This window comes from Mastacembelus armatus, chromosome 16 (assembly GCF_900324485.2).
Source record: "Mastacembelus armatus chromosome 16, fMasArm1.2, whole genome shotgun sequence".
Classification (NCBI taxonomy): Eukaryota; Metazoa; Chordata; class Actinopteri; order Synbranchiformes; family Mastacembelidae; genus Mastacembelus; species Mastacembelus armatus.
The window spans coordinates 23,746,113-23,756,258 of record NC_046648.1 but is presented as its reverse complement, the minus strand read 5'-3'; the positions used below and the strand labels follow the sequence as shown (position 1 = coordinate 23,756,258).

General features: G+C 38.7%; 1 protein-coding gene across 2 annotated transcripts; it reads right to left on the bottom strand.

The window, feature by feature from the left end:
• Positions 1-2,626: 2,626 nt before the first annotated feature.
• hormad1 (HORMA domain containing 1) lies at positions 2,627-10,145 on the bottom strand. 2 transcript variants are annotated; one of them, XM_026316844.2, is made up of 16 exons: positions 9,950-10,145; positions 9,339-9,406; positions 8,529-8,673; positions 8,343-8,406; positions 7,895-7,931; positions 7,688-7,708; positions 7,463-7,489; positions 7,282-7,349; positions 6,752-6,900; positions 5,976-6,133; positions 5,683-5,751; positions 4,929-4,989; positions 4,445-4,497; positions 3,909-3,992; positions 3,374-3,427; positions 2,627-2,935 (listed from the first exon to the last, which is right to left on the bottom strand). In XM_026316844.2, exons 1-16 carry the CDS (start codon positions 10,020-10,022, stop codon positions 2,840-2,842), a joined length of 1,227 nt encoding a protein of 408 aa, XP_026172629.1. In that variant the 5' UTR covers positions 10,023-10,145; the 3' UTR covers positions 2,627-2,839. The 2 variants fall into 2 exon arrangements, with proteins under 2 accessions (XP_026172629.1, XP_026172630.1); XM_026316845.2 differs by lacking the exon at positions 3,374-3,427.
• Between the last annotated feature and the right edge of the window lies 1 nt (position 10,146).

The following is a 10,146-nucleotide window of genomic DNA, read 5'->3' as shown; positions in this document are numbered from 1 at the left end:
AATGATAATGTGTATTTGTGTAGCTTATATTAATAATAGCTTATATTATTAACTTATGGATTTCATCTTTAACTCTGAGAATGTCCATGTGTTGCTATTTGATGTAAGTTTGGACATTTGTTGAAATATTTTAATTCGCCTGCTTGTTTGAACAGAAATCCAGAAAATATCTGAATGACATATTTTCTGGATTTCTGTCCACTGGCTGATTCCAAGTGGATAGCAGTGAGCGTGGTATTTTTGCTGGGGAAGTGCTAATCAGCTCGGAAACATTTGCTTCCCTTCTGGCGAGGTCAAACGGGTCACGGTCCCTGGGCTGGATGTCCACTCCATCCCTCGCTCCTCCCCCTCATGCTGTAAAGCCCAGGCTCCCCCTTGGGGCCTATAGGCCCTGCAGGCACATCACTGCACAGCGACACTGGGCTCATAGAAGTTGGCTTTAATGTATATGGAGCCCAGGGTTGGAGTACGACTGTCTGTCCATCAGTGGGTCGGTGGGTTTTGCCCTGACCATACACAGCTGGCCCTGGACTCAGCTATTGACTCAGACAGGCTGAACCCAGATTCCTGATTGGTCTGCAGAGGCGGTCGACGGCTCCCTCCTGCTGTTTGACCAGCTGATTGATCTGCTAACACTGGCTGCTGGACGTGTGTCCCTGAATTTAATTTCAAAATTCATTTCTGGGATATGTGTGTGTACAGCAATGAAACAGAGTCCCAGGATATGAGTGAAGGATTGAGGGTTTTGGTGAAATAGAATTGCAGTTTAGATTCCTTTTCCCATGCTATTGTTAGATATTTCAAACCTGCTTGATGCTGGTCTACCCATGAAATATGTTCTTAGGTTGCTGTTTCATTTTCAACTCAGATGCTATTGAAAGTGGTCCATATTCAAGTCTTCGTGCCATCAAGTCTCTGATCTCTAAGGGTGCTAGAAGAGACAATCACCCAGTATGCGTATTCTCAGTGTGTTTCTTTTTATTTTCCATGCCACTGGATACATTTTGCCTTTTGGCCGCTATTTATCGCTTCATTTCTGTGATATATTTGTTGTAATGTCTATAGAAGTGATACTGGTTATCTACAATACATGACTAGACCTGCAACGGTGCCATTACTGTCATTGCATTTCATCACTTATCCATACCCAGAGAACCCCCTGCTGTCAGAATAATAAAAGATGTTGAAAAAATGCCACTGGAGTGGGGCTGTGAGGTTAGGTAACCCTGATTCATTTCACAGCTCATAAAGAGCGTCATTGTGCCACTGTGTGGGTACTGACCACCATGGAATTCCCAGTCTATTCTACTTTCTGCTTGTCGGTTATGAGAAATACCCATAAAAATCCTGAGACAATGAAATAAATGTGCTGGACAAGACAATGCCTGTGTTAGGAAGTGAGGGCTGATTTGATGGAGTCTCTTTCTCTCCCTCCTCTGGCTTGCTGCAGACACAGAGAAGGGGGGCTGCTTGGATATGCATCACAAAGGCTTCCTGCAGTATTGATCTGCAGTGGGTTAAGGCAGTCTATCAGCAAATGTCCCTCTCTCTGGGAAAAACAATAGGAGATTAAAAACACACAGCTTGCCGAGCGGGAGGCTGCCGATTGGCCCTTATCTGGGCTCAAAGGTCACTGTGTACAGATATAATCCACTTTCGTTTAACAGCTTCATTTAAGGCACCTCACATGCAAATGGACGGTTGTTTTTCAAGAGGCCAGCAAGGCTGAATTTTGTATCCCAGAGGACAAGCTGGAGGTTTTTACTGGCAGGAAGCTGAAGCTGTTAAATCTTTAAACTGCTGAAGACACCTGCACCTCTTTGTTTTCCAAGCCAAGAAACAAGCAAAGGTGTCTGAAGCAGCCACTCACCATCATAACTGTATGGCCTACAGAGCTGCGTCTCCGCATTTATCAGCTCATTCACTTTATTATTCTAGACCTGAGGACCATTAAGAAAAATCTATAAGCTCAAAAACTGAAACTACATAGATACTGTGCACAACACATGCAGATTTTTTTTCACATAGCTGTTGATATTAATTAGGAATTAGCCAAAACGTCATTTATAATGTTGTCTACCGACACAGTGCCTGCAGTATGTTACTTATACAAGGTTCCTTATCACAGTCAGCTTACAGCTAGTAAAAATATGACTCATAAAATGCTGGCACAGCACCAGAATCCTCCTGGGCAGTCTGTGGTCTCTGCACACTGCTTTTAACCGATGGCTACTTATGCACAGGAGCAAACAGCAAAAACAGATCAGAAAACATTTACATATGTTGTCCTGAGCACAATGTATTGAGGTCATAATTAATAATGACCAGGATATTTGACCCCACTAACTTATTTCCTGTATAAATTACTCATTTGTCTGTGATGAAATAAGGAAGCTTATTCTTTCTAACTAGATTACTGACATAAAACAGTCGAACTAATCATTTAACCTGCATGCCTTTGTTCCCTTTGTTGCTCCGTGATACTTTGATACACATTATAAAAATGAATAAAAAATAAAACTTAAATCATACACTGTGACACCTCACGCATGAGATTTTGATGCATTTTTCTGTAGTTTATTAAGTAGTCCCTCTTTGAACACAGGTAACTCAGAACAGTAAAACATAACAATTAAAAGGCAACATAAACTGATATTAAATGATATTAAACTGCAGCACAGCTCGTTCAAATAAACTATACAGTGAAAGCTACAGCAACCTCACAGTATTGTTAAAAAACATTTTCATAAATGAACTTAACTTTTTAGGTTTTTTCAAGTTTGAAAATTAAAACATCAACATAGATCATGACAGCATTACTGCTGTGCTAGCAGTGAGGTCAGTAGCGCTCTTTGGGTTCGCTGAATTTGCGTTTCTTCACAGGTGCGGAGGTGGATGGTGTTTCCTGGCTGTTGAGGATGTCATACGGAGATACCTGAAAACAGCAGAAGAAACACAGCTGATAAAAGTCACCCACAGTATTTGATGTGACTACTGAGAGACAACATCCCACTCTGTGAAACCAAAGCGAATAGCACTGACTCATCTCTGAAGCAAACAGGGTTCCCACGCAGTTTCCACTTTAAAATTCATCCTGAATCTAGACACAGCGTATGTAAAAGTACATCTGTTTTATCACCTTCAATCAAAGGCGGTGAAGTCTGTTTTCCAAACTGGGTCGTGTGGACAATTTCCACCCACACTGACTCTTTGAACAGTTTCACATCAGTTGGGACCTTAAACATTATTATTACATTTTCCACACGTAAATTCAAACACTGCGTACTGATGCACAGCTGAGTATTTGAATCTGTATATTCATATCATTTATATTAAATTGAGTTTATGAACAACATAAAAATAAGTTTCTCACCGTTTTTTCCTTCATAGTTGTCGGCTTGTTGTTGCTCAAAGTCAAGTTCGACTCCTGCCCACAGTCAAAAGACTCATCACATCACTCGCCCCAACAGTCAGTAAAGGGCTTTACTCTTTTAATTTTATATAATTTTCTAAATCAGTTTGTCAGAAACTTTTAAAATTATTTAATTCTTTAGATTTCAGTCATTTTCTACAACAAATGTGTAATTTAGTTAAAATGATCTCAGTAAACTTGCTTTCCCCATTAATAAAAAAAATACTGGCGAACAATAACAGCTAACTGTTCTTACTTGCACTGGAACACTTCACACTCAAAAGAGCATTATGGGTATTACTGGAGTACGACGGGAGACGTAGTAAAATAAAGATAAATGATGCTGATTGGTTAATTAACAAGGCAAATAGATCCAATCAAGAATAAAAGTTAACTGAAAAGCAGAAAGTGACTATTGCCTCGTGGCTTTTCTCATCTAGCTGCAACAGTGTTAGGAGAGAATTAGTGGCTATTAAGCTTTAAGTGGCTGACTGACCGTGGCAGACTTTATGATCCGTCCACTTCTGGTCCTCTTCAGGCCCACCTCCATGTCAGAGGTCCTCTTGACAAGCATGTCCATCTGAGAGGCACAGATGGTCCGTAGCGCCAATAGCCATAAGTGCACTTAAACTGGCCCTTTGCTCTCTGTTTACACAGAGCCTACTGTCATTCTGCATTTGCAGACTGCTCAGAGACCCGCAATATTTTTAATGTCTCAATTAAAGTGGTGCCGGTGCTGAGAGAAATCGGTCCATATTTTGATAGTTAGCTACCACAGTGAAAAAATATCAATGCAATCCATTGTATGCTAAACGTTTCTTAAAAATGTTTTCTGCTTTTGAAGAAATAGTTACATTTTTCCATGATTTGTTTGCTCGTTCTTGATTAGGAAACCATTTTCTTTTGTTTTTGTCAGGGAACAAACCTGAAGTAAGTCAATGGCATTCGTGTATTTTAAAGTGGCCTTGCCTTTGGCCTCTTGAAATTCTCTCCAACACAATATGTTGGAGGTGTAGATACTGTTACACCTACCTCTGTCACATTCTTGCTACCGTCAATCTTCTTGTGAGAGCTCATCTGGGTTTCTGTAAATAAATAAATAAATAAATAAATAAACAAACATATACAAACTCCATGATTTTCAAATAGTTTAAATTCTGGTTTGGTTGTTATGACATTGTTTATTAGATGTTTAAGTTAATAACAGTAATAAGAAAATCACAACTTAATGTGAAAGAATATAAACTTAACATAAAAAATGAGTTTGTTTTTAACAGTATTCAATTCCAAGTGTAGACGTAACAAGATATGATAATACCAGGTCTCAGATTATTGACTACAACCTAAGCTCTCAGTAAATCAAGCTTGGAATGAGGTTAAATGTGTTGAAAAATTAACAACATTAAATAATTTTAATCTCCAAAACACCTGCAGTGGTTTCCTACATTACAGACACGTTGCAATACACATATGAGGTCAAACTGAACAGATGAGGTGACTTGAGGGGAAGCTTTACCCGCATTATTGACGTCTTTGTTGTCACTGTCAGGCTTCTCCACGTCTTCAATCACATGGCTCTGAAGAGTGAAACATGGTATTTGAATGCCATGATCAGACACAACAAACATAACAGAACAGGCTGACTCACACATCTCGCCTCACTTGTGTTTGCAACATTTGAGCTTTTGACATAACTGTGCATTCACACTTGTCACACATCTGGTAATTTTGATGTGTCAAATGTGGTGTCTGAAAACAGGAGGTTAAAAAAACATGTAAAATGACATTTTGATTTAAAAATGTGACAAGCAGAAATGAACTGGTGTGAACACAGGACTGCTATGATTCCTCAGCACTTCTTGCTTCTCTGGTGTTGATAAATGGATTTGTTTCTTGCCATTTTCTGGCATTTTTCTCTCTGTTTATCCTGGTTTTGACATGTCTCTCCCTCTGTGCTCTAACCCTACTTTCCCTGCTTACAGTGCTGAATTGCCTGGTGTTTTGGACTGGTTTTCTGAACTTCTACTCAGTAACCTGTCAGTAGTTCTCCTTTCTGCCTTTTCGTAAGGACTCTAGATGACCCTGGTTTCGTTATTTGATGTTGTCCCTTTCTGTACTCTCCAGCTTTGAACTGTTATGTGTGATGTGTACTCTCACCTGTTACTCACCTGTATGTTTGCTTCTTGAACTTACCTTACCTTGCACCTTGTGCTACTTGGAAATCTGTTACATGTTAACAAGCTTTATGTTTCAGCTGTTTGTATTCTGACCTGTGACAAGCCACCATCCTCCTCCATCCTCAGGACCCACTTCTCAGTCACCTTAACACTCTCCTCCACCTGTAAACATTTAGCAATGTGCATAATTGTTGGTTACAAATCAGTTAATGCTGACTTTATTGATCCTTGTGTTCAGGAGACAAATATGAAAATGCTATTAATAGCAGTGAATACAATGAAAACACAGACAAATATGAAGAAATTAAAGAAGTTAAGAAACTTTAAAAAAGTCAGTAGACTACATGTAAAGGCTTTTAGTGTCTTTTTCTCTCCTTATGTTTTACCTGCTCCAGTCTTTGTCTCTCTGTGGTCATGTCCAGCTTCAGAGCGTGGAAGGGAGTGATCACCTCACCCATGGTCAGTTTGACTGGCTCCCTCTCAAACTCCATGCTGTCACCATCAGCCTCCTTGAAGCCTGGCGGCTGGTAGGCCTGAGGGGTGACTGGAAATCAAATAGACAAACCATGATTTTGCATTTTACCGAGAGTGTCAAGCAAATATCTCAGTTCCATGTTACAAACACATGATACATGCAGAATTACTTGTTCTTTCTGTGTAACATTGTAAACAGAAGCAGATTACTATGTAGCTGCTCAGAGATCAGTCTTATGAATCATATCCGTAGAACCATTTATGCATCTTTGTGATAATCAGGAAACGAAAGCAGTCTAAGCAAAGTAAAGTAAGGTCTAAAAATATTCTCACTAGGAAAATGTGCACCTGAATGCAGCACCACACTGATACAGAAAATCAAACTCAAATCAAATCTCTAAATCAAAAACTGTTCAGTTAGGGTTTAATCTAAAAATGTATCTTTTCTGGTTAGCTGTATCTTTTAATTTTTTATTTTTTTTACTGATTTCTCTGACAAATGGCTCCTAGTGCAAGACACTAGTAAATGGGACTCAAGCTTGTATCAATGAAGTTCAATGCAGTTCATGACAAACAAATATAGTCACTGTAATATGAAACGTTTAAAGGAATGGAATGGTTAATTTTATTCACACTAGATTTGTAGAATTGAAACTATGGTGGTCTTGTGCGTATTCGTGTTTGTTACCATCATCATAATAGGCCAGCTTCATGTTAAGGCACACATTGTCAGGCAGAGGACCCAGGTTCTGCATCAGGGTGTAGAGCTTCCTCACCAGCAGGATGCTGGCCTTCTTAGTGTTGCCACAAGACATTGTTGACACCTTGTTGTTGTTACTGGTACAGAAAGGAAGCAGGGTGAGAAATTAACACAAGCCCTGCACCCAGCACTGTGTAAATGTGCCTGCCTTTTCAGCTGCTTTGGGTTCCCAGTAAGTTCTGTAAAAAACATCTGCAGATGTTGGGTTAGAAAGTACGGTCACACTTCACAGTTAGCAGAAGCTTGTTTACAGAGTTTTAGCAGCTGCAACAAGAAGTCACTTAATAAAACCACTTACGTCTGCTCAGTCAAACATGTTTTCATGGTAAAATATAGATTACAACCATCTACCTTTAGTTTAAAATTTAATTAATTTATTGTATTTTAAACCCTTCTGTTCCCTGCATTGATATCAGGTTCATTAACTGTCTAATTACCTAAAGAATAAAAAATACCACCTTTCAAACTCCATCTGTCCTCCTTTTGCACTATACTGGATCCTGAACTGATAAAACTCAGTCACTTTCTGAAAGAGAAGATGACACAGGTTCTGCACATTAGATACACAAATAAATATCCACAGCTGGTTATCTGTACAATAGACACTGAACAATGGTAAGAATACAAACAGGATATTACTTGGGGTTTCTCTGGGTCAGTGTAGATCTGAAAAAAAAAAAAAAAACAGGTCCAAATGGACAAAACATCAGTACACTGGATATTTCTTCTAGGCCTCTAGGCACAGTTCTAAGTATTTGGTTACATATCTCTGTTACTTTGCCAAGCAGACTCATCACACTGATGTGTTTACCTCAGTTAAACATTGAAAAGGCCCAAGCATAAAAAGAACCGCATAATACTCACAGACATAATAACTGTCCGGAGCTGGCAGGGGAAAAAATGACAATAATGCTGAGCATGTTAATGTGAGACTCAAGAAAAAATATGAATCAAGACTTGGTTGGTTATGCTCATTTCTGATGGTTAACTTTGAATCCTTCAAACAGGTGTATATTGCAAAAGTACACGTGGTACTAAACACACTAATGGGAAAACCTGAATAGGACTTACATACTTGTTCTGGATGGCCTCAAAGCATCCCTGCATCCTGGAACATTTGAAAAACATACATTTAATTGACAGTGAACTTATCCTCCCACATTCTTTCATACATAAAAAAATGACTTTGGAAACTCTGAATCATACATATAAAGCCTAGCATTATGTGCATATGTGTGACATGAGACTGTAGACTGTCAGATAGTTGTTAATAATTATTAACTAAAAGTACCTATTTGTTTGACATGGCTTTTCATGTAATGTAATGTAATGTATGTAAACAAATTACAATTGAATAGACTATGTCATCATTAAGGTGTGTCATAAAACCACTGATATTTGATTTTACTCATCCCAAGGTAATGACTTTCCCTTTTAAACAAGAATCGTGTCCAAAAGAAGTTAGGCCACATTTGAATAGTTGTTTTGACCCAGCAATTGTCGACATGCTATTATATACCACTGAACAATCTGACTAGCACCGGGACAGCTGCGCTCCTCTCTAAGGATCATCACTTTTTGATCTGTGGGAAGAAAAAAGTGAGGTAGGGACAGGAATCATTTTAGATAAATATTTCCAAATGGTGTATGAAACTTCATAACCATTGTGACATGCAGGAAAATTAGTTTCCATGTGTAGTCTAACCTTCAACGTATTTGTTTCCATAAGCTTTCTCCGGGAAAAGACCCCGGAGATATGTGATGCCCGAAACCGCGATGGCCAGAAGCTTCTTCATAACAACCAAAGACTGCTGCTCTGAGAGGACCTGATTAGGCAACAGCTGAGTCTCCTGCATGAGTGAAACTAATTAATCACAGCCTAAGTGCTGCTTACTCATCACAATTAACACAAACACCAGAAATCTAAACAGCTGCCTTTGAAAGAGTGAGGCTAAAACACTGCTAAATTAATCATTGTGACAACTTGTGATGCACTATTGTGTTTTTAAGGACAAATAAGCATAATATTTGATAGGCAATCTTAAGAATTTCATTATGATGTCCCTCTAGTATTTATGTGGGAAATGTTTTAAAAGGTTCAATTTTCTTTTTAGAAGAAACTGAAAATGAACCACCTCAGTCCAGGTGTTCAGTACTTTATATTTTACAAGATAATCATATGTTTACTATCTAAAATCTGAATATGCAGTTATTAACTAATGTTAACTTAGTTAAAGCTCCCAAACAAATGTAGCTAGCTAATCAAGAAAGTGAGCTAGCTAGCTACATAAAATAAGAAATGACAGTTCTAAAGAAAACTAATAATTGTACTTAAAGTGCAGGAGTAAATATACATAAGCTAGTCTATAATTTACTTGTTAGCTCTTACAGAGAGGACAATGGACACAAAATAAACAGACTAAAACTGGAACATTTTCTGCCTGCCTTAGCTAACATTAAGCAGCTAACTGTATTCTGGTGCTAGTTTAAACAGTCTCATATTTTTTTTAAGTACCTGAGAAGTTCGAACTCGTTGAACACATGCCATAGCTTTGGTGAAACGTCCCAAAATAAAAAAAAAAACTACAAAAAAGAAAAGAGAAATTATATGAGAACCAGAGTCTTGCTCCAGAGTCCAGAGTCTCCTGGTGTTAGCCACATTAGCATTAGCATTTTACATGAACGTTACTGTAAACTACAACTACCGGCTACTTGTAGTTTACAGTAACGTTCATGTAAAATGCTAACCCGTTAGCTTCGGCTCCACAAAGCTCTTTTCTAACCTAACCTGTCGACAGCGAGCTTGTACTTACGTGGCAATAATAATAATAAAACGTACCAAAAAATAATAAAAATTCTGTATAGTCTGTTTTTTAAAAAAAAGATGAGTTAGCAAGGTGCAAACGTACCAGAGCGGTTCCCGCTCATTGATTGACTGACGGGCAGACAATCACCCGATAACCAATCATAAGGGAGTTTGATGGTCCTAAGCTCCACCCTAAGTCAACTGTAAATGACTTGAGGGTTTAATGTTGTTTCCATTAAATGACATAATGGATGGCGTATGGAACTTTATTAAACTAGTATGGTAAAATTATTATATCTACACATATATTGCGTTGTTACAGTGATATGTGTTGATGCACTGCTCCTCCGCATCGCCCCCAGGCTCCATATTGTCCAAAAACCATTGGCTCATCCGGTGTCAATCATAGAGAATGGCGGCATTAGTGATTTCCCATTGGCTTTAAGTGGACCACTGCTGCTCTTCTATTGGTTACTGTAAATGTCAATCACACGGAGGCCACCGCCCCCCAGAGGTG